This window comes from Carlito syrichta, unplaced genomic scaffold (assembly GCF_000164805.1).
Source record: "Carlito syrichta isolate Samal-C Ts95f unplaced genomic scaffold, Tarsius_syrichta-2.0.1 Scaffold143646, whole genome shotgun sequence".
NCBI lineage: Eukaryota > Metazoa > Chordata > Mammalia > Primates > Tarsiidae > Carlito > Carlito syrichta.
In genome coordinates this window covers 86,954-108,807 of record NW_007087742.1, presented here as the reverse complement: position 1 = coordinate 108,807, position 21,854 = coordinate 86,954, and the positions used below count along the sequence as shown (strand labels likewise).

General features: G+C 41.6%; 1 protein-coding gene across 1 annotated transcript in view; it reads right to left on the bottom strand.

Annotated features, from left to right (window-relative positions):
* Positions 1-21,854, bottom strand: part of FAT1 (FAT atypical cadherin 1) — a 118,311-nt gene that overhangs the window by 22,296 nt on the left and 74,161 nt on the right. Inside the window, exons 4-11 of the mRNA XM_021708700.1 lie at positions 21,250-21,579; positions 20,396-20,606; positions 18,076-18,215; positions 13,211-13,486; positions 12,880-13,090; positions 3,741-7,808; positions 3,027-3,223; positions 72-225 (exon numbers count right to left, since the gene is read on the bottom strand). Coding sequence (XP_021564375.1) covers positions 72-225; positions 3,027-3,223; positions 3,741-7,808; positions 12,880-13,090; positions 13,211-13,486; positions 18,076-18,215; positions 20,396-20,606; positions 21,250-21,579 — 5,587 coding nt within the window. The remainder of the gene's footprint in view (positions 1-71; positions 226-3,026; positions 3,224-3,740; positions 7,809-12,879; positions 13,091-13,210; positions 13,487-18,075; positions 18,216-20,395; positions 20,607-21,249; positions 21,580-21,854) is intronic.

The following is a 21,854-nucleotide window of genomic DNA, read 5'->3' as shown; positions in this document are numbered from 1 at the left end:
TCATATATTACTGAATGCAATAGATACATAATTGTTGGAATATATAATTTTGTCCTAAACTCCATCATTACCTGTGTCTGGATTTAGTTTGAATTTTTCTGCACCTGAACCAAATAATGTGTAAGTAATTTCAGCATTGGAACGGATGTCTGCATCTGTAGCAGAGATCTGCATGATCAATTTCCCAGGAAGGGCGTCTTCAGGAATGGTATCTGAATACAAAATCTACAAAGAATTTAAACAATATCATTAGCATAAAAACATTAACAGCATGACTGCCAAGAAAATAAGAGAAATCATTTATCTTTAGCCACAGAAGACACAGGAAATAACTAAAGCTAAAATCCAAAGAGCTTTCTATACCATTTTTCTCATAAAACAAATATAAAACATGGAGAAGTCATGAACAGTCACCAACTTTGTATTCCTGAAAGAGTCTGAATGGACATTTAACCTACAGAACACTGAATGTTATATGTCATTGAGTTGCTTTCATGTTCAGTTTACATCTATATGAGAAAATGTAAGTAGCTCTTCATGTTTACCTAAGAATCAGAGAGAATAAATACTGTTACATCATAGCTACTTATTTCCAGACACGGGATTTTATTGTTTGCACGTGTTCACAACACATAACCAAATCACCAAGCAGAGAGGAGGCAGGAAGGCTCAGACCCTCCTGCTTGTCCTGCCTGATACTGATCTCCTGTCTCTTCACTTCTGCCCTCTCAAACATAATGAACAGTTGTTTCCAGTTCCAATTATTTAGAAAACCATGCCATAAATAAAAATGTAAGAGAAACAGATCATGATTTTGCATTTATTGTTCAATTATACATAGACAGCATATACACCTTTTAAGTATGACGTTCACTCAAAAGATGGCATTAATCAAATAATACCCGTGTGACAGGCAGGGCATTCAAAGAAAATGACAGAAGCACAGTTGAGTGAACATCATACTAAACATTGCTATTGTAATTCAATTTGACTTCAAAAAGTAATACATAGATCACCTCTCTTAAAATGGGTGTTCATTTTTTGGGCACCTCCTGTATATACTTCTCTTCAAAGATATGATCACAAGAAAGTACAAATAAGGACTGGAATGAACTCTTCACTCCTTAGAAGTTCTACCTCCTCTCTTGGCTGAATTTTAAGTATCCTTAAATTTTTTTTTTTTTGAGTTGGAGTCTCACTCTGTCGCCCAGACTGGAGTGCAGTGGCCACTCCCGGCCACCGCCGCCTCGACCTGCTGGGCTCCAGCGATCCTTCCCGCCTCAGCCTTCCGAGTAGCCAGAATTACAGGCATGCACTACCATGTCTGGCTGATTTTTTGATTTATTGTAGAGATGAGGTCTCGCCGCCCAGGCGGGTCTCGAACCCGTGGGCTCAGGCAATCCACTCACCTCAGCCTCCCAAAGGCGCGGGATGACAGGCTGAGCCACCGAGCCTGGCTTAAGTATCCTTAAATTTTAAGGATTTTCTATAACGCATCTCCTGACTCCTTTGTCCTTCTCCTAATTCCTAACTCTTCTTCCTTCCCCCACCTCAACCTTCTTCCCTGGCCAAATCTATCTCTATGCTACTGCATACTTTCGAATCTGCAGTCAGGCATCCATCCATATCACCCACTGAGACTGCACCGCTCCATTAGTCACAGGATCCAAATGCTGCTCACATCCCAACCATGTCCCACCTTACCTCTGTTGCCCCCTGCCTCCTCAGAACTTTTGTTTCCTTCACCCTTGATGGCACTGCACTGATCTCACTTTCTTCCTTCCAGCTCTGCTTCCTTCTCCCTTTGGAAATACTCTTATTTTTTCCTCTTGTTAGGATCCTCTCAGACGAATTCAATTACCAGCTATCCAAAGACACTGTCATGTTTACACATTCCCCCCTCATCTCAATCTCACCATCTCTAAGTGTCTAAAAACACCTTCAGTGGAAGGTCCCATCACTTTAACAAGCGGGAAATGGAACTTGGCAAACTTCCCCTAAAACCAGCCGAGTTGGTGCCCGTGCCCGTGCCCGCGCCCTGCTGTTCCCGGGTGCTCTGCTCCTCTCCTGCCCTCCGTGCCTGTGCCTCTAAGACAGTCCCCTTGCTTACTCTCCCTTATGTCAACAACGGAGACAATACTTCTCAACCAGACTTCTTAAGGAACTCTGGGTTCGTGCCATCTCTATCCTTCAAGTATAAAAAGACATGCAGTTTCCATTTTCCCTGGAACAGAGTTTAAATGTCCTGGCATGACTGTCACAGCCCTCTTTACTCTGGTGACCCTTTCCCCCCAAAACTTTCTTTCTGTGACGCTAGGTGTGCACGACCCACTTCTGGCGAACTAAGTGACGACCTGCATTTTCTCTGCACTCTCCACGACCCCACCCCCGCCCCCATCCCCCAGATGATCCAGTCACCACCTCCTAGAGTGAAGCCAGCCCTGCCTCTAGGCGCTCTCCACTGTGGCTAGCCCCAGGGCTCACTCTGGCTCAAGGCCACAGCCCTCAGCCTAGCTTGGGAGAAACAGGTTTCCCCAGGTCTATGTTCTATTCTCCCATTGAAGACTGAGCGCCAGGGGTCAGGGGTCAGGAGCCGTGCTGCTCACTTCTTAGGTTCTCCAGGATATGAAGGGCAAGTGTCCCCAAAATCATCTCTCAAAGCCAATCACAGCTTTATATTAAGAAAACCTGGCCAATTATTTTCCCTAAAGTAACTGTATTCCCCAAATTAAGAGAACTCCTTTACGAAAAGTTCACAAAGCACTTTTAGGGTTAGACACAACTGTGATCCTGTTGCTAATTTACAGCTTTTTAGAATGAGATTTTTGACCTATTTGGGAGTCCCAAAATAGTTCTGAAGCTTTTCTGGGTCTTGACCCACTTAACACTCACCTCTGCTTAAACAGTAAGCAATTTTAACAGAAAACACTCAAACTGCACCATGGCAATGAATAATAGCCCCATTAAGAGGATTAAGAAATAAATTTAAGTGCGTAATACAAAAACCTGAAGAAAGAGTAGCCTACCTTTTCACACACTGGACTATTGTCATTTGCATCAAGAACTTTGACTTCAACTATAGCTTTTGATGAGAAGGTTCCATCAGTTGCTGTGATCGTCAGAAGATAATTGTCCCTCTTCTCCCTGTCCAGAGGTTTCTTCACATAGACCTTCCATTCATTCTGTACATTTTCAACAGCAAACTGTCCCAAAGCATCCCCTCCTGTTACGTCAATGGAGGAAGACAAAGTCACATTTGTTGAAAGGAGAGAAGCAACAGAAAAAAATAAACTGCAAAAGATATATAATGCTATGATTCAGAATAATTAAGGATTTTAAAAATAATTAAATTTGGTATATAATAGCTCTCTTATTTAAAAAAAAATCAAGCAGCATTAAAATGTATAAATCATAAAGTCAAATAAAATATAAAGACTACTAAACAATAATTCAGTCTACATTAATTCAGTCTATAGTTATTTCTTTTTAATTATAATAAATTATATACTAAGTATAAAGTTCAACAGAATGAGTCACAAAAATCAAAACCAGTCTAAAGAAACAACTGTTAGCTTTGCTCAGGTACCAAACTTGAAATGTAGCTTAACAGATATCATTCCTACTTATTTAAGATATTAAGTCATCCCTTTAAACTCCCAATTTCCACAAAATACGTATCTCAGAATTTGTTTCTAATACCACTGAGTTTTAAAGCAAACCATCTGATTTGAATTTCTCACCTGTTATGAAATATGCAACCTGTTTGTTAATCTCCTCAGAATCAGCGTCCGTGGTACTCAAGATGGCGATTACACCCCCTGGAGGGTCATCTTCACTCACTGTCCCTTTATAGATCTCGGCCGTGAATCGTGGTGGACTATCGTTGACATCAGTGACAGTAACATCCACCACAGCTGTGGAGGAGAGCTGAACCTTTTCACCATGATCAGATGCAACCACCTTAATCTGGTAATTGTCTCTCTTTTCATGGTCAAGTTCCTTTAGGGTTGTAATCCAGCCTGTTTCCATGTTTATGGCAAAAGATTCAGTGACTTCCACACTTTGTGACGGATCCAGGCTGTACATAACTTGGCCGTTGGTTCCTGAGTCTGGATCAGATGCCCTGATCTGAATGACTCTAGCTCCCCCTGGCAGGTTTTCAACAACAAATGCCTCATATGGACTGGATTCCAAGACCGGGCTGTTATCATTTGCATCTTTCACTTGGATGCTAACATCTACAGAAGCCACCATCTCATAGTCATCTTGGGTGCACCTGGCCAGTATGGAAAACTGGTACCACTTAGTTGTCTCATGATCAAGGCTCTTCTCCAGTTTCAGTCTCCCACTCTGTCTATCAATCACAAAGGCTTCATCCCTATTACTTTCTGGAGTATTCCCTTTGATTAGGCTGTAAAGAACAGTCCCGCTGTGTTCTGCCCGGATGAGATCTATTTCTGTTCCAATAGGCATGTCTTCTGAAACTGTATAGGTATAGAAAGGTTCTGAAAATTTGGGAAGCTGCATTTCTGGTGGAAGTATTTTAACATAGACAGGAACAACGGATTCTCGTGGTGGAGACCCATTATCCACGGCTCTGACAAAGAAGGTGAAGAACTCATTTTCTAAGCCAACTAGGCTTTCCCTTGTAGTAATTACGCCAGATAGTTTGTTAATTTCCAAATTCTCTTGAACACTTTCAGAATCTGCTTCGATGGCATAGGCGACATCAGCATTGGATCCCTCATCAGCGTCACTTGCCAGTACTTTCACGACCGAAGTGCCTTTGACAGCACTGGATCCGATGTTCACTTCATATCTGGTTGCCCGAAATTGAGGTGCGTTATCATTGTCATCTGTAAGGATGACATTAACGGTGCAGAAAGCAACTTTTCCCCCAGCATCCTTAGCCATTAAACGCACAGAGATCACTTTCTCCACTGGGGTTTCTCGATCAAGTTTTTCCAAAGTAAATATCTGTCCTTTTTCATTTGTGTAAAATCTGTCTTTGGCAAAGTCATTTACAATATGGTAAGTAATGTGACCATAAATACCAGAATCCCCATCCATTGCTTTAACCTGGATTACCAGGGTGTGTATGGGAGCGTTTTCAGCTAGCTCTACTTCATATTCATTCTGAAGAAAAGCAGGGCTATATAAATTGCCTCCAATTACAGTTACATGAACCTGAGCTGAACTTCTAAAAACTCCATCAGAAACAGAAACGTTAAGGCTATAAAACGGCTTTAAAGTGTGCCGGCGCAGGTTTGAGAGTGTGATGATGCCTGTTTCACTGTCAATGACAAAATTTTTATGATCATTGCCAGACAGAATGGAATATTCCAACTTGCCTATGTCTGAACTGTCTGTATCATAAGCTTTGACACAAGTCACAAAGTGCCCAGGAGTGGCATGCTCACTAATTCTGGCTTCATAAATCTGCTGGTCAAAGAGTGGTGGATTATCATTGAGGTCAGTGACAACCACTGTGACAGTCACGTCACTGCTCAGTGGGGGCATGCCACCATCAACGGCCCTCACGAAAATCTTGTGCTGCTGGGACTGCTCATAATCCAAGGTTCTGACTAAAGAAATGAGACCAGTGCTGCCATCTATGTAGAAATGGTCATGACTCTTGCTGTGATTCCCAAACATCTGATATGAAATGCCTCTATTTGGTTCTGAATCGCAATCTGTTGCTCTCACTTGAACAACAGATGTTCCAATTACGGATGCCTCAGACAGGGTTGCTGCGTAAGACTGCTGAACAAACACAGGGGGGTTGTCGTTGATGTCTTCCACGATTATGTCCACGAACACCTCAGCATGGGCACCTGTCAAAGAATCGGTGGCTCGTATGCTCAGTTTATATGCTGGGTGAGACTCAAAGTCCAGAGGTGCCACGACATTTATCACCCCAGTGTTGAAGTTAATGGTGAACTGACCAAAAGGATCTCCATCCGGGATGCTGTAGAACACCTTCAACCCTTCGGGACTGTTGGCCTGCACGTGGACAACGGGACTGTGTATCTGGATGTTCTCGGGAATCTCGGCACTGTAGAAAGGCTTTTCGAACACAGGCATGGCTTTATTCATAACTGTGATGGGAACGATGACTTCAGCTGAAAAGCCTGGGTTTCCTCCGTCTTTGGCAACCACTGTAACAAGGTATTCTTTATTTAAGGTGTCGAGTTCAAACTGCTTTTTCAGTAAAATTTCACCGGAGGGTCCAATTTGAAAATGTTCATGATGTTCCTTAAGGTAGTAATGCACCTCCCCGTTTCTGCCACTGTCCCTGTCTACGGCTGTGACATAGCGAATGACATGGCCCACCTCTGTGTCCACTTTAACAACAGCATAGTAGGGAAGGTTGACAAACACTGGGGCGTTATCATTCTGGTCTTCGACGGTGACCTTCACGACAACATGGGCCACTGCTGAAGGCTTATCTTCGACTGTCACTTCTACAACCACATCGAATGCTTCCTGCTGTTCGCGATCAAAGGGTACCCCAGTGGTTGAAAGGACTCCTGAAGTGCGGCTGATTTTAAATCTGCGGTCTGGGTTGAGGATCTGAAAAAACAAAGGCTCACTGATTGGATTCCCAACAGCAGTAATGACAGCTAATGTTTTGGCTTCGGTGGAATTCTCTCTCACTACTGCAGAGTAGAAATCTTGGGTAAACTTTAGTTGACTTTCTTTACCTTCTCTCACATTAATTTTCACAGAGGTAAAGCTGGCAAATCTGCCATCAGAAGCTCTAATGGTTAACTCGTAGCGGCTCCTTAACTGAGTTGTGTTTTGCACAGTTATAGTACCAGTCTTGTAGTCCATAAAAAACTTCTCCCCGATGTTGCCTTCAGTGATGGAGTATATTAACTGTGAAAACATGCTTGAGTCAGCATCTGTAGCATTCACCGTGAGCACTTTTACTCCTCTGTATGTTGGCAACAAAAGAGATGCTTCAAAGAATGACTTGGAGAACACAGGAGGGCAGTCATTAATATCAATTACATGGATAGTCACATTAGCTGCATATTCAGCAAATAATCGTGGGGTTCCCATGTCATGCACCTGTACAGTAAAGTGAAAAACACTTGTTTCCTCATAATCCAGACTTAGTACTGTATGAATAGCACCAGTGCTAGAATCAATAGCAAAATACTTGTGTACAGATGGGTCAACAATGTGATAAACAAGCAAAGCATTTGATTCTGTATCAGCATCAGTTGCTCGAATCACGAGTGGGACATTCCTGTCTGTCAGGACCACGCTGTTCATGGAAGCTGATTCACTAATGAGTCCTGTGTATTCCACCTGCATGAAAACTGGCAAGTTGTCATTCTCATCCTGTAGCTGCACCAGAACAGTTGTGTTAGTGGACAAACCAGCCATGTTAGTTCCTTGTATTGTCAATGTGTAAATGGGCAAAGTTTCAAAATCCAGGGCTTTCTGAGTGATGATGCTTCCAGAATGTGGGTTAATATCAAAAGCATCACCTATATTTCCATCTTTTATTTCATATACCACTGATGATTGACCATGGGCTGTCACCATTCCCACAAAGCTCCCAATGTTGGTAGCTTCACTAATTTCAACAGAATATTCTTTTGATGTAAACTTAGGAGAGGCATTGTCAGCAACTGTGACAAAGATATGCACAGACGTTATTTCACTCATTGGTGGGTGGCCTTTATCTGTAGCCTTTATCATCAAATCATATTCCACTTGGTTACTTCGATCTAATTCTCTGGCAGTTTTTATAGAGCCCAAGATGGGATCAATTGTAAAAGAGTTTCCAATATTTCCTGGAAGACAAAAAAAAACACAAAACACATGTTAAAAAAAATACAAGGGGCAACAGAAGTAGTAGTTGGAGAAACAGAAACAAAGATTATTGTCAAAAATTATATTCTAGGCTGGGCGCCATGGGCACATGACTGAAATCCCAGCATTTGGGAGGTCAAACTGGGGGGTGGGGGTACTGCTTGAGCCGAGGAGTTCAAGACCAGCCTGGCAACACAGCCAGAGCCCCCATCTCTATAAAAAAATAAAATTTATGAGAAAAGAATTATATTCTAAAATTAAACAGACGTTCAGAGGATGTCAACATTAGAATGGAACCTTTAATTTGTTTTGTTTTAATCCATTTAAAACCAGTTATACGCTACAGAATTAGGTCCATAAATTATAAAAAGTAAGAAGCACCACTCTGCACCTAAAGCCAAAGCTCACGCTTGGCTAAACTGGGAACTTGTCATGGAAGACACTATTATCCTTCCATAAAGGAGTTGAGTTAATAATCTTACAGGAGTACCTCGAAATCCTTCTGAAACACGTTTATATTTTCAATAGTCATAACTTTCAAATTCTCAAGTGTCTTATTCATTATAAAAGGAAAGGTTTAAATTCAGTAAGAAAATTTACATCAAGTTTCAAGTGAGTTGTCTCTTACTTAAATATTCGGGAAATTGATGAATGAGTTTGTGTAACCCACCCTACTTCATAGTTTTAAAGATTTCAACAACATCCCTTTCTTAATTTTTGTTCAGGTCAATTTATCATATAGGTCAATGGTTCTCAACTAGAAATGATTTTGCTCCCAAGGAGACATCTGGCAATGTCTGCAGACATTTTTGGTTGTCACACTTGGAGGGAAGATGGAGGGTGCTCCTGGCACCTAGTGGTAGAGGCCAGGGCTGCTGCTAAGCGATCCACCCCATAACAAAAAACCATCTGGCCCAGAATGTCAACAGCGCTGAACCTGAGAGACTGCTCTAGGATAGATGTTTCATTTGCTTTTCTTTGCATCTTTTCAGGTTATATCATGCGCACACACGTGTGTGTGTGTGTGTGTGTGTGTGTGCGCGCGTGTGTGCAGCTGCAACCACAACTCCACAATATTCCACAGTTTTGTACCATCGATTGAAATATTTCTGAAGAAAACAGTAGCTCTCTACAGCCTTTCTGGATAGTATCAAGGTAGTATGCAGAGCCTTAGGTTTGATCATCCACAAATCACCCACCCTTTTTCTGTCTCATAGCATAAACGCCTACCATTCATTATCCTCATCGTAGCACAGAATTTACTTTCCCCACTCGAACCATTCCCCAAGACACAGCCCGCTCACCACTGTGCTTTCTCAAATCCTTGCTCTGGGGGTCTGCACTCAGTGTGGCATTTCACAGACAGGAACTACTTACTCTGTGCGCTGCAAATAGGGGATGAACCGACCACTTTCCCCTACCTCATCAATAGTAAACACGTCCCCCGGTCTTCATTTCCTTCCTTTAACACATTTTCCATAAAGCCGTGACCATTTTTCGGAGGCCAGACCCAGCCTGGCTTTCATTAGGCCTGCCTGGCTCAGAGTCCAGGCCCTGAGGCTGTGCGTCCGCCTCCAACAGGGCGGGCTCAGGCTTCGTGCAGGCCCTGCCGTTCTGAACAGAACCCTGGCCCCTGAACAGGGTCCTGCTGCCTCTGCCAGGCTCCCCAGACACTCCTTTCCGGCCTGTCTGTACTTGGGAGTCGGCGATTCCACGTCCTTTCTCACTGCCTGGGAGGCACTCATCAGAACTGCCAAGATCCCTTCCTCATCCTACTTGGTGTCAACCCCACCTTCCAAAGTTGTGACCAATCACCTGGCCGGACCCAAGAGATTGGTGGCCTGTGGCAACTGCTTTCCTGTGCCTGTACTAAGAAAGCATCTGACCTACCATGTGTTATATTTCTCCTGCTATGTGCATGGCTCACGTCTTTTGTATAGTGAACTCTTGTTCCGCCAGCAAAGCCTCAGCATGCAAGGCCTCAGACAGAGGAATGAACAGATTCCACCTGCGCTGATATAGGCTGGAGGTGCTTTCCACACAATTCGCCACCCTCCAGCCACGCGGGTGTTCTCACTCAAGCAGGAGGACATGCTCACCCCCGAGCCCAGCTTTTCTCATGGCCACGACCTCCTCTCCTACCACCCACTGGCACTTTGTCTGAGGCCCCCGCCTGAGCATGCCAGGAGGCCTCCTGTGCCCTCCCTCCACAGAATGGCAGCTTCCACCACGTTGCCCAGGCTTTCTTTGTCACCCATCACAACCTGGCCCTTTACTGGCCACATGAACTGCATAAATAGTCCCTATTTTCTGGGGTATCCTGACTTTGGCAGAGACAGCGCTGAGCCTGTCGCTGCCAAGAAGGTTCAACAGGAACCCAGCTGGTGACATAATGCAAGGATCCCACATCCACAGGCGGAAAGCAGAAAGCATCTGCTCTGCACGAGGTTAGCAGCATCATGTGGAGAGAAAACATGGTACCTGTGAACTACTGCTACTCATGAGATCAGGGAGAAGTCTGTGCTAGGCTGGGGGCTCATTCATTCAATTGAGCTAAAATATTAGCAATTTCCTCAACAACTGTAAATTCTTCTCTGTCGAGAAGAAATATTAGCAATTTCTTAAACAATTGTAAATTTGAACAGGGCGATCATCTAGAAAAATAGGCTAGAACTATATTACACCAAGCTGTGCAGGGAAGTTTTTCTGTCCCTGTGGATACTCAGTGGAAGTTCTGTAAGAGTCTGCTCACTGGCCCATGGGCTGGCCACCACTACCAACTTTCAAGGCAATTATACTGAACCTAAGCTTGGGAAAGAAAGTCAATTCTAATCAATAAGCATATTACTGAGTGTCTTCTATTTCAGGCGCTGCAACAATTTTGAAGAAGTGCTCTAATCATCTGCTTTTTAAAAAGACATAGAAGAAAACACCACATAGCCCACTATGAATGGCACCGATGCGTCTCCAGCACATAACGCCATTGTTACTGAAAATATCTGCTAATGAATTCCCTTCCCTAAAGACTCCTAATCAGAACAAACCTTTTGCTCAAGAAATTGCTGCTAATTAAACATGTAGTGTTATGGACTGAATTTACAACTAGTCTTTTTGAAGTTTAAATGTAATCGGACACAAATGAGAAGTAGGGTATTATACATGAACTGTCAAGTGAAAGGTATAAAAAGGAACGTTTTATAGTTCATAGGATTCCAGAAGATACACACACACACACACAATTCTACCGCATTTTAGTAGTAGTTTCCTATAAAGTAATTGTTTAGCATACTTTTTATATTACCATAAAATAATATCTTATAAGATAAAAATCTCTTCTGAAAAGTCCTGACTCAGCACTGAAACAGGCCGTTGGTCTTATCTATTCTTTGAAGGAGATAGAGCCTCATTCTTAGAGCAACCAATTACTAATCCTGTCAGTCACTGCTGGCATTCAAAGAATGCACATGCCTTTGCTCAGACACCACAATCATATTTTAACCACCCATTTGTTGAAAATTATGTGAAAGCTAAGGAAAAGTTTAACATTTTCTCCTATATAAACCCTGGTCAGTTTGTCTATGACAAAATTACTTTATTGAAGTGCTCAGGCATGCACAAATGGAATGCACTGTTTTTCTAACTGCAAATTTCTGAACCAGTGGAAAAAAACTTCATCTTTATTCAAGGCATTAACTCAACAATACATCCTAACATGGCAATCACAGGCAGTATATGAGATCTTATTTGTAAGTAATGAATTCAGTTTGGTTGTTTTAAGAGAAACAAACGAAATTTCAAATATGTTAAGAAATAAAAATACTGTAACTACCTGAAACACGTTAGTATTCTTTTAATTACTCTCCATTTACTAAGATTTTGATTACATGCTCTATAACTGATCGGCACCTCGACCAATTCTAATGCCAAGGACAGTTATTTTCTAAATATGTACAGCTATGAAATTTCAAAATAAGTGGAAGATTTTAATTCTCTAAACAAAGAAAGAAAACTGAAAGAGACTATATCCTTGTACTAACAATGGCACTGAGGAAAATTGTCAAAGGCCTTCTCAGTATTTAATCACTATTCACAGTATTTGGCGTGAGTAAGGCGAGTCCCAAAGCAATGTGATTTCTGACTACAAATCACATGCTCTAAAGCAGACCCTCATTTCATTCAGGAGTGGGATTCTTCTACATGGCACACATTTGTGGAGCCAATGGCAATCCCTATCTACAAAGCACAATCCTGACCTACCACAATCCCGACCCACCAAGCACGAGCTCCCAACATGCACTTGGCACCGCACATAAAGTAAGCTTTGGTCCATGGAATGCACAAGCGAGCGAGGGAACGGCCTCATAACACGCAACAGAACAGAACTGCCCGGGCCATCAGTTTCAGGAGGCTTTCCCCACCCCTGCTGCATCATGCCCAAAGCTAGCAGGTCCAACTCTGGGGTCCGTTCCAACGGCTCAATTTCATGAGTGAAGCTCTTCTGTTGAAGGTGAGTGGCCAAACATACCCCAGCTAAACCTGGAAGGGGTAGGAGGGCCATGACGCCCTCTCTGAGATTTGAACCAGTTCGCATTATGCGAGTCAGTGCTTTCTCATGGGATCTCCTGCCCTGACCAAGAGAAAATACTCTGACAAAGAGGTAAAATGTTAAATTGCCAGGCCAGCATATTCTTAAGTGTTTTTCAAAGTTTACCAATGTTATGAAGGAAAATGTGTGGTTAAAATAAATCTAGGAAATACCGAACTGATCAAATACAGTTTTTTCTTTACTATGGGACTTCTCAGAGACTTGAATTATGCTGATATTGTGAATCCCCAAAAAGTTTACACAAGCTGAAGTTAGGACTCTAGCTCTGCTTTTATTAATTAAACATTAAGTATCAAAACAAAACAAAAAAACTCCTGTTTCTCCCAACTCACGAAACTGTAACTAGAGATCAACTTAAGCAACTTTTCAGATACACAGAAATGCTTCAACACCCAGAACTAACTTTGAAAAAGGAGCTGAAACGCTACTGAAAGCCTGCAAAGTACCTGATTCGATCGAGTACAGCACTTCAGCGTTTTCCCCTTTGTCTTTGTCCAGAGCTGTAACCTGCAGCGCAACTGATCCAATGGCTGCTGACTCATAAACCCGTCCTTCGTAGGAGGAACTGGTGAACCACGGGGCATGGTCATTCGTGTCGCCGACATTGATCATAATCCTTGCAAAGTCGCGTTTCACAGGGACATCTTGATCCCGCACCTGAAAGAAACAGCACATGGTCGATCCTGGTGTTTTCCTAATGATTGGTTACGAGTCACTTTCAAGCACAGGGAGCCTTTCAGGCCTAGGTAGTGGCGGAAGAGCAGGCAGAGGCTGTACCATGACTGTAAGGACGTGCTGGCGCGTGGCTTCGTGATCGAGCTTCTCAGAAGTATAGAGAGAGCCGGTTGCAGGGTCGAGACGAAACTTCTTGAGGCTCAGCGGATCTGCGCTACTCTGCAGCGTATAGATTAGTTTGTTTTTCTCATCCTTATCCGTGGCGCTGACTTGCAAAATCTCCGTTTCTGGCACCGTATCTTCTGGAATGATGGCATCGTATTTGGAGGCAGAAAACCGAGGACGATGGTCGTTCGTGTCTATGACTTTGATGCACGCCTGCAATGAATGACAGCATGACTCGCATCGCAGGAGCCCCAACCGGGTCTTGACAGTTGAAGAGTCACGCAACAAGGACGGGCACTGAAGCTTAGCGAGGTGCAATACAAATGATAAACAGAAGCCCAAAAATCTAGAACTAAAAGAGCCTTAAACATCTCCCATAAGTACATTACTTATCTAAACATGAACAAGATAGTGAAGACCCTTCTAAATTCTTGAACCTAACTTTGGAGACAAAGCATGTACAGCGCTTTTCACACTTAACGTTTCTTTTGGAAATGCAGACTGAGTTTTTCTTATGTCTCCACGAAGGAGGTATCTGTAGATTACTCGTGCAAAAATAACAGAGAACTTATCTACCAGGATTTAAAAAGGACTCATTTCTTATGGCACACTGGAATCCGTAACTACCAACCCGTTGAGATGAGTGAGACAGATGATTATACTACCTAAATTTCGCATTCTAACCTTTGACACGCAAAATACCCGACAAAACATTTTTTAATATATAAGAAGAAAGAAAATAAGAAATGTGTGTTTTTTTTTTTTTTTTTTTGAGTTGGAGTCTCACTCTGTCGCCAGACTGGAGGGCAGTGGCACGTTCGTGGCCACTGCAGCCTTGACCTGCCTGGCTCTGGCGATCCTTCCGCCTCAGCCTTCCAAGTAGCTGGAACTATAGGAGCATGCTACCACACCCAACTAATTTCTTATTTATTGTAGAGACCAGGTCTCGCCAAGTTGCCTGGGTGGGTCTCAAACTTGCGGGCTCAGGCAATCCACTCACCTTGGCCTCCCAAAATGCTGGGATGACAGGCTGAGCCACCGAGTCCAGCCTAAGAAATGTGTTTTAAAATCATTACATTTTTGTGATCACAAAATCTACATATATAAGCAGTCAATATGCTTATTCCCTAAAAGCAATTTAAATCGATCGAAGAGATAAATTCTCATAAATATGTTGACATAAAATTAAATCTTTAGAGGGAAAAAAGTACATGGTAAAAAGGAAAAAAAAACCCCTCAGGCCTAAGTTAAATTAAAAGCCTAAAACAAACAGACAATAATTACTTAGACAGTAAGAGGATTAGTTTTCAGAATGAAAAGACGTATACAGATAAGGCAAAATAGAAATCACCACTGATACTAAAACATGGTTTAGAGTTTACAAACAAGAAAGCTGAGCTTTGCTGGTTCATAAGGAACAAGAGATCGGCTAGTCCCAGTAGCACAGGAGGCCACAGTCCCAGGAATACCAAGTGGTGTCAACCACACAGCACCGGTGTGTGAGCAGAAGCCCCTCCACAAAGCTTATACCAGTGTTCTCACTGAAGACTAAAACATCGATAGACTTACAACATTACATTTAACATGAATACTAAATGCATTCCCCTGATCAGAGAAAGGCTTCATATGAAAGCTATGTAAACACTCAAAACTCCAGATGCTTTATGCTGATGGTGACCCAGAAAGGGTGGCTGTAAAGGTAATGCCTATAAATTAAATCTTAATATATTCATTTCCACTATAAAATTATAAATTACCTTTTCCATGTGGTAAGTGCTGGGCAGAAAAGTTTAATCTTGTTCCAAGCTCAATTAATCATTAACAAGCAAAAAGAACTGAGAGTAAAAACAATCACTTTTGCAAAGGCAATCTACCTGAAACATTTACTGGGTCCTCCCACACTCAGCACCTGCCTTCACAGCCCTGGAGGTAGCACAAGTGTGCAAACGCCTCTGCCCTCTCAAAGTTGTGGACTGGCAGGCAACGTCTTGCATGTACAAAGCCTAACCATGTTTCACACATTATCAAATAAGTTGCTAAGAGTTCAGAGATGACACTTTGCTGGAATAGGTTTTTGGGTATGTGTGGACAGGGAAGAACTCTGCCAAAGACATGAAGATGAGAGGTGGAACTGAGCGTCCCACCTTCAGTGGCTGGAGGGAAGGACGTGAACTGAGAGATAAGACAGGGAAGAAGCAGGAAGAAGGTACAGTCAGATACATGCTGAGCCTTAACCTAGACTGGAGAGCTACATATGCCTGTACCCTCTGAACTTTCTGATCAGAGGAAATTCACCTGTAAGGTTAACTGCAAAAACAAAGACTGGCATAGGAATGTGAATCAAGTGTCAGATGGCGGACAAGAGCCCCATGTTGAGGTGCAAAGGCGAACCCTTTCGGAGTGCTTCCCGGGTGAGCTCTCAGCACTGCAAGAGCAAATACCCTGTCTGTCACCTCTCGTAACCCTCACGGGAACTCTATGAGGATGATTATCAAGGATCACTATCTCCATTTTCCAGATGAGAACACGGAGGCACAGATGATGGCTTATTTGCCCATGGACGGGAGCAGAAGGCAGAGCTGCCTGGCCCAAGCAAGCCATGTGGATGCTCGAGAGAATGTGACAGAAAAGAGAGCAAAGCTATTTCAAATACAAAAAACGGTAACTGGATGTGGTACGTTACCGGAGACAGAAAAAAGGCAAATGACTTGAGGATCAATACTGGTCAGTGTCCTGGACAGACACGCAGACTGGGAAAATGGCTGTCTGTGCAGAGCACTGCGGTGGGACTGCAACCCCAGGCCCGGTGCTGCTCAGGCCACTCCTGCCTGATCACCACGCTCCCCTCAGCCTTCCCAAGTCCGCATCTTTTGCTCCTGACCCAGATGCACAGAACCTGCTCTTACTTTTTAGTGTTACCTACATGCCCAACCACCTCTCACAGGTCCAGCCTTATCAATCCAGCTTGGGGGGTGTCCGCTGCCCTGCTCCCTCCCAGGCTTGTCCCTTGGGTTCTAAGCCCCAGACTGGAAACCTAACCCTAATGACTGATAGCTCCCTTTGTTTGATACCTGGACAAGCTGACCTGGGATCTGTAGCAATTCTTTTATACTCTCCTACATTCTGACCATCTTTCTCCCTGCAAGCAATTCATTAGGATATTGCCAAGACCCTCTAAAAATGACTCAAAATAAGTTACAAAAGTATAAATGAAGTCTTGAAATTTAAGATATTGTGTGTCCCTGGGGTGGGAAGAACTAGAATATACTTCCTGGGTTTTCTAAGAATTTTAGTCAATGTACATCATATTTCATACAAATTTTTTAACTGTCCTAACTAAAAGTACAATTATTCGTGGACGTATCGTTTTCAGTAAAGAGATACTTGGCCCAGAGTGCTGTTGCCACTGCTGATTTAGTTCCTTTCACTACATTTCTAGTTAGTCGATTATGTGAACTGGTCTACGGTGACACTCTTTAAATCCTTCTCTAAGGATTATCCTGTTAGATTTATTAAAATTCTAGATGTTTTTATTATCATTGTCATGCCTTAAAATTTAACTTCAAGAGCTTATCGTTAGAGAGAAAAATCAATGGATTGTGCTTGTTTCTATGAGAGCAGCTCCTGACAAAACTGAAGTTTTAATACCACACTAGAAATTTTACATGACAATCTCAAAATGACCCCAAATGCATGTAGTACAGCATATGTATATCAGTTTTACATACACTAAAAATCACAAGCACTTGGAAGAAAGGAATAAAACATTTTTGCAACTGGCTTTAAATTATCTACTAATTTATTAATTGAAAATATAGACTGATTTTTATCATCTAATGCAATTAAATGATTTAGCAGATGATCTCTCTCACTTAAGATTTAAAGCAGCATAATCTAGAGCTAGAAAATTGGAACCCACAAGCACTGTATTCTCTAACATTTAGCTTTTTCCTTTTTCTTTTAGCACGTAGTAGATTATACACAAACCATTAGCTTCTACCATTCTACTACAGGCTCCAAGAGGGCAATATCTTTGCCTGTTTTGCATTCTACTATTCAGTTTCCAAAACAATATCTGGCATGTAAAAAGTGTTCAACAAATACTTGTTAAATAAATTAATGAATAATTCTCTGCCTCTTCCTGAAACCTCACGATTATTCATCCAAGAATGTTCTTTTTGTACAGCTCAAACAGCCCCCACTGAGAATCAAAGAGAAGTAATAAGAAAGAAGTTAAGCTATAGGGTTTTAATATTTAAGTTTGAAATACTAGTAATCTGGCCATCTCAACCATCACACAGAAATAAAAGTATTAAAGGAATTATTAGAACTATGATATCAGCATTTTACACAGCCCTAGTTAAGGTAGTTGAGGGGGGAAAAAATCTTAAGCAGAGGTTTAGAAGATTAATCACTTTAACCAGCTTGATTGAAAATGACTCAGACAATTCAACCAACAGTGAAGCACCTTATATGAACATAGTTCAAAAAAGATGATCAAATTAGATGATTCTGATGGCACAATGACAATTAGGGGTTTTCTGTTTATTCATTTTTGAAGTATTCTCTCAAAATTTTCAAAACTGGCTAATTATATGTAAAACCTAAATTGGGATTTACAGTTAATTTTCCTCCCCTAGGTAAAAACTCTTTGTGAGTATGTGTGTAAATTGCATCAGCATGTAATTTCTGATTTTAGAACCTCACAGGGCAGAATCAACTGCTCACATTATCTGTGGACCCCAACATCAGAATGCTGTCTCAGTCCTCCTCAACCAACACAGCATTAGTAATTCACTCACCTGCGTGACGATGGTAGTGGTTCCATCCGTTGCCTCGACTGTGAGGTTATAGTTGGACTTTTGTTCTGCATCAAGAGGCTTGGCAACGATGATGGTTCCAGTGCCCTTGTCCACATCAAAGTGACTGTCGTAGTTGCCACCTATTTTAAATTAGGACAAAAAAGTCAAAGTGGGTCACAGGATGAAAATCTGTCATTTATTTTGGAACTTTCTAATACTTAATGGCAGTGGAGAAAAACTTCTGATATACTGATCAAAGTGATTCCAAGGAGCAAGCATTTTGAAAGACAAGGAGAGAGTGGCCAATTAGAAAGACCAAGCTATCAAGGCAAAGCTGAACCCTAATTGCCAAGGAAGCAATTAATTGAGAGGAAGCAAGAAAGCAACTCTGAAAACAGAAAAACACCCCTAATAGTGCCAGTAAGTTACTTTCAATTTGCTTGTTCAGGGATTCTGGATATTTCTTTAATTTATATCTCGTTAGCTATATGAAACATCATTGGCCATTTAAAAGCTTAATTATTAAGAAAAAATTTGATATTGTGAGCATACTGTCCTAATAAAATAAGTATTAAAAATAAATGTTAACACTAAAAAAAAAAAAAAAAAAAAAAAGGGCAGTTAACTTCAATTAGTCATGACTACTATATACTATTTGAAAAGAATTTTTTCCCACACAAAGCTTAATGAAACAAAAGCTGTCCAACTAATATTATCCAAATACATCTTCAGTTATATTCTAGATAAACTCTCTTTTCAAATCTATTGAATTTAAGATACTTATACCAATAAAATGAAATGGCATGAAAATAAAGATTTATTATCATGATGAAGTTCTACTATTAAAAATAACCAAAAAAAAAAAAAAAGAAAAGAAAAGAAAGACTTCCAAAGTCTTAAATGAAACCCAAAGTCTAAGGATGCAGAGATGCATTAAGAGTTGACACATCTGCAAGTGGAATGGGTGGTCATGTGTGCACCATGGAAAAAAAAAAAAGCAATGAAAGACAGTCACTGGAAATAAAAACATTCTAAAAAAGCCCCAATGCTTGTATTTTAGATCTCATAATCTGAGGCAAATTATGTGATCTCAGCAGATACCTTCTGCTGTACAGCTCAGGTCACAAGTCATCTGAAAGATGTAAAAAGCTTCTCTAGCAAGTGTGTCTCCTGGTACAGCCAAAAAGAAGCGAGTAAGCATGGAAAGCAAGCACAGAGAATAGTCAATCAAACCAGTTCCAAATATGGTGAGGCTTAAGAGCGCAGTCAGATGCTGCACAGCCGCAGCCTGTAAACCTGGAATGCGATCAAAGTTAACAGAGAGCAAACAAACTATTCTGAGTATAGTTAACTATGAAAATAATCTCTTTCTCCCCCCTTCTCTTAAGGCTAAACTCTAATGGCTTCAGAGGTGAAGGCATCCATTTCATACAGTGACCAGAACTGGGAAACAGCCCAACCATCCGTGAGAGTTCCAGAGGTAAAGGCTGCACTGGTGCCCTATGGTACCTGCAGTCAAGTTCCAGCACAGTTGCACCTGCTGAAGGGTCACGCAACTAAGGGGCCGAAGAGGAAAAATGGGTACAAAGTTCCAATCAGGGATGAATCACAACACACACTTTTGATATTACATATCCTTGTAATTAAAACATTGTGAAGAAACTAAAGAAATCTAAGATGCTAAAGCCTAATGTAAACTTTCAAGAGTATGCAGAATACGGTCATTCTATGCCTGAACTAAATGAAATGACAAAAAAGAAGAATAATCGGCTTAAGCATGAAAGTTTTACTGAAGGGTAAGTTAATTTACTGAACTCTGCTTACTGAAAATGAGGTAGCTAAAACTAAAAAAGCCATAGCTAGTACTGTAATTCTGCAGTTATACAAATCAAAATACGGCAGCTTATTCCCTGTAAAATGCTGACATGTGACGGTCACATAGGCCTACCTACTTTAAATGTTCCGAACACGTATTCACTAAAAGTAATGTGCCATAGGTTTTATATCAAGAATTTAAAACTAAGAAGCTGTGCTCTTGAACCCAAACTTTTAGGTGTGCCTATAGCTCTTTGATGTACATTTTAAAAACTTCATTTGTCTCTTAATGACTTGAATATAGAGAACCTATTTTAAACAAGTTTAATATATACTGTATACTTTGAAATTTTTGCAACCAAAATATTAGTCTAAAGCAAATCCTCCACCTACAAGTCTTACTCCCAATTTAAAATCCTGAGACACACACAAAATTCAGAAAACCGTAAACAGGTTCTCCTCAGTGTAACCACTAAGGGCAATTAAAATACTGAAGAAAACTTACCAATGATGTCAAACCAGAGAGGTGTGCCAAGAGGCTCAACAGATATGACTCCAATCATGTGGGCAACCGGGTCGCTTTCCATCACAGTAAAGGTAAAAAACGATTCTTCAAAGGAAATTGGTTCCAGGGATGGTTTGGGTTTAGAGATCCATTCAACATGGAGTCTAGTGGTTGATGACTTTTGAGGGCGACCATTATCAACTGCCTTAATCTAAAAATATGGGCAGAGGGGACAAAAACAGTAAATCAGAAGTTACACCCCATAAATGTAGCACAGGCTGGTTCAGACTTGAGCTAATTTCAAATATTTAACATTTGCATACTATATATATATTTTTTTTAAGTCGGAGTCTTAGTCTGTCGTCCAGGCTGGAGTGCAGTGGCATGCTCATGGCCACTCCAGCCTTGACCTGCTGGGCTCAGGTGATCCTTCTGCTTTAGCCTTCCAAGTAGCTGGAAACATAGGCATGCACCACCACACCCAGCTAATTTTTTTATTGTAGAGACAAGGTCTCGCCAAGTTGCCCAGGCTGGTCTTGAACCTCCAGACTCAGGCAATCCTCTTGCCTCAGCCTCCCAAAGTGCTGGGATTACAGGTATGAGCACTGCATCCGACTTTACCATGTATTTAATGCTTGACAAAAAGAACAACCACCTCACAACCATACTCAACATAAATAAGAAGCAACTGGAGTGCAATAAAATGCAAAACAAACCCACACTTCTGAAACATTATCAAGCATTGCCTAATTGTTAGGGCAGCAACATTTCAGCCACTTAGTGAACAGAATAAAAGTTATGAGAAGACGACTAGGTTCACAGTCAAAGAAATGCAGACTATGATCTTAACTCACTGAAAGAATATCATATTCTCCAGCTGCAGACAACTTCTTGGACGAAACCACTCCAGTTTTGGGTTCAATGAAGAATCTGCCATGCTCATTCCCTTCTTCGATGCTGTAGGAGATTTCTGCATTGGGACCTGTGTCTTTGTCTGTGGCTATGACACGATAGAGAGGCTCCCGCTTGGCATATCTTTCTCGGTCAGGTTTTTCCCTCTCTGGGAGTCGGATTTTGTAGAACTTTTGCAGGAACTGAGGTTTGTTGTCATTTTCATCGAGGATTTTCACAATGACTCTTGCAATGGTTGATTTGGAGGGACTACCGTTGTCTGTCACAGTAACCTGTTTTTAAAAGGCAAAAAATCAACAAATGCTGAGATACACTACATAAAAAGTAAATACTTTCTTCTGGATGATAATCAGCATTTGTACGAGCCTCTAGAGTTCACACAGCTTGACACATACCACTTTCTCTCATTCTGACAACGGCCCTTGAGGAAACAAGGCAACTCCTCCCATCTTTATAGATGAGGACTCAGGGAGCTGGGAGGGGCTGGAAAAGAAATAGCTGTTCCCCCTCCCTCCTTCCTGACCACGAGAGCAGTCCCTCCCTCTTG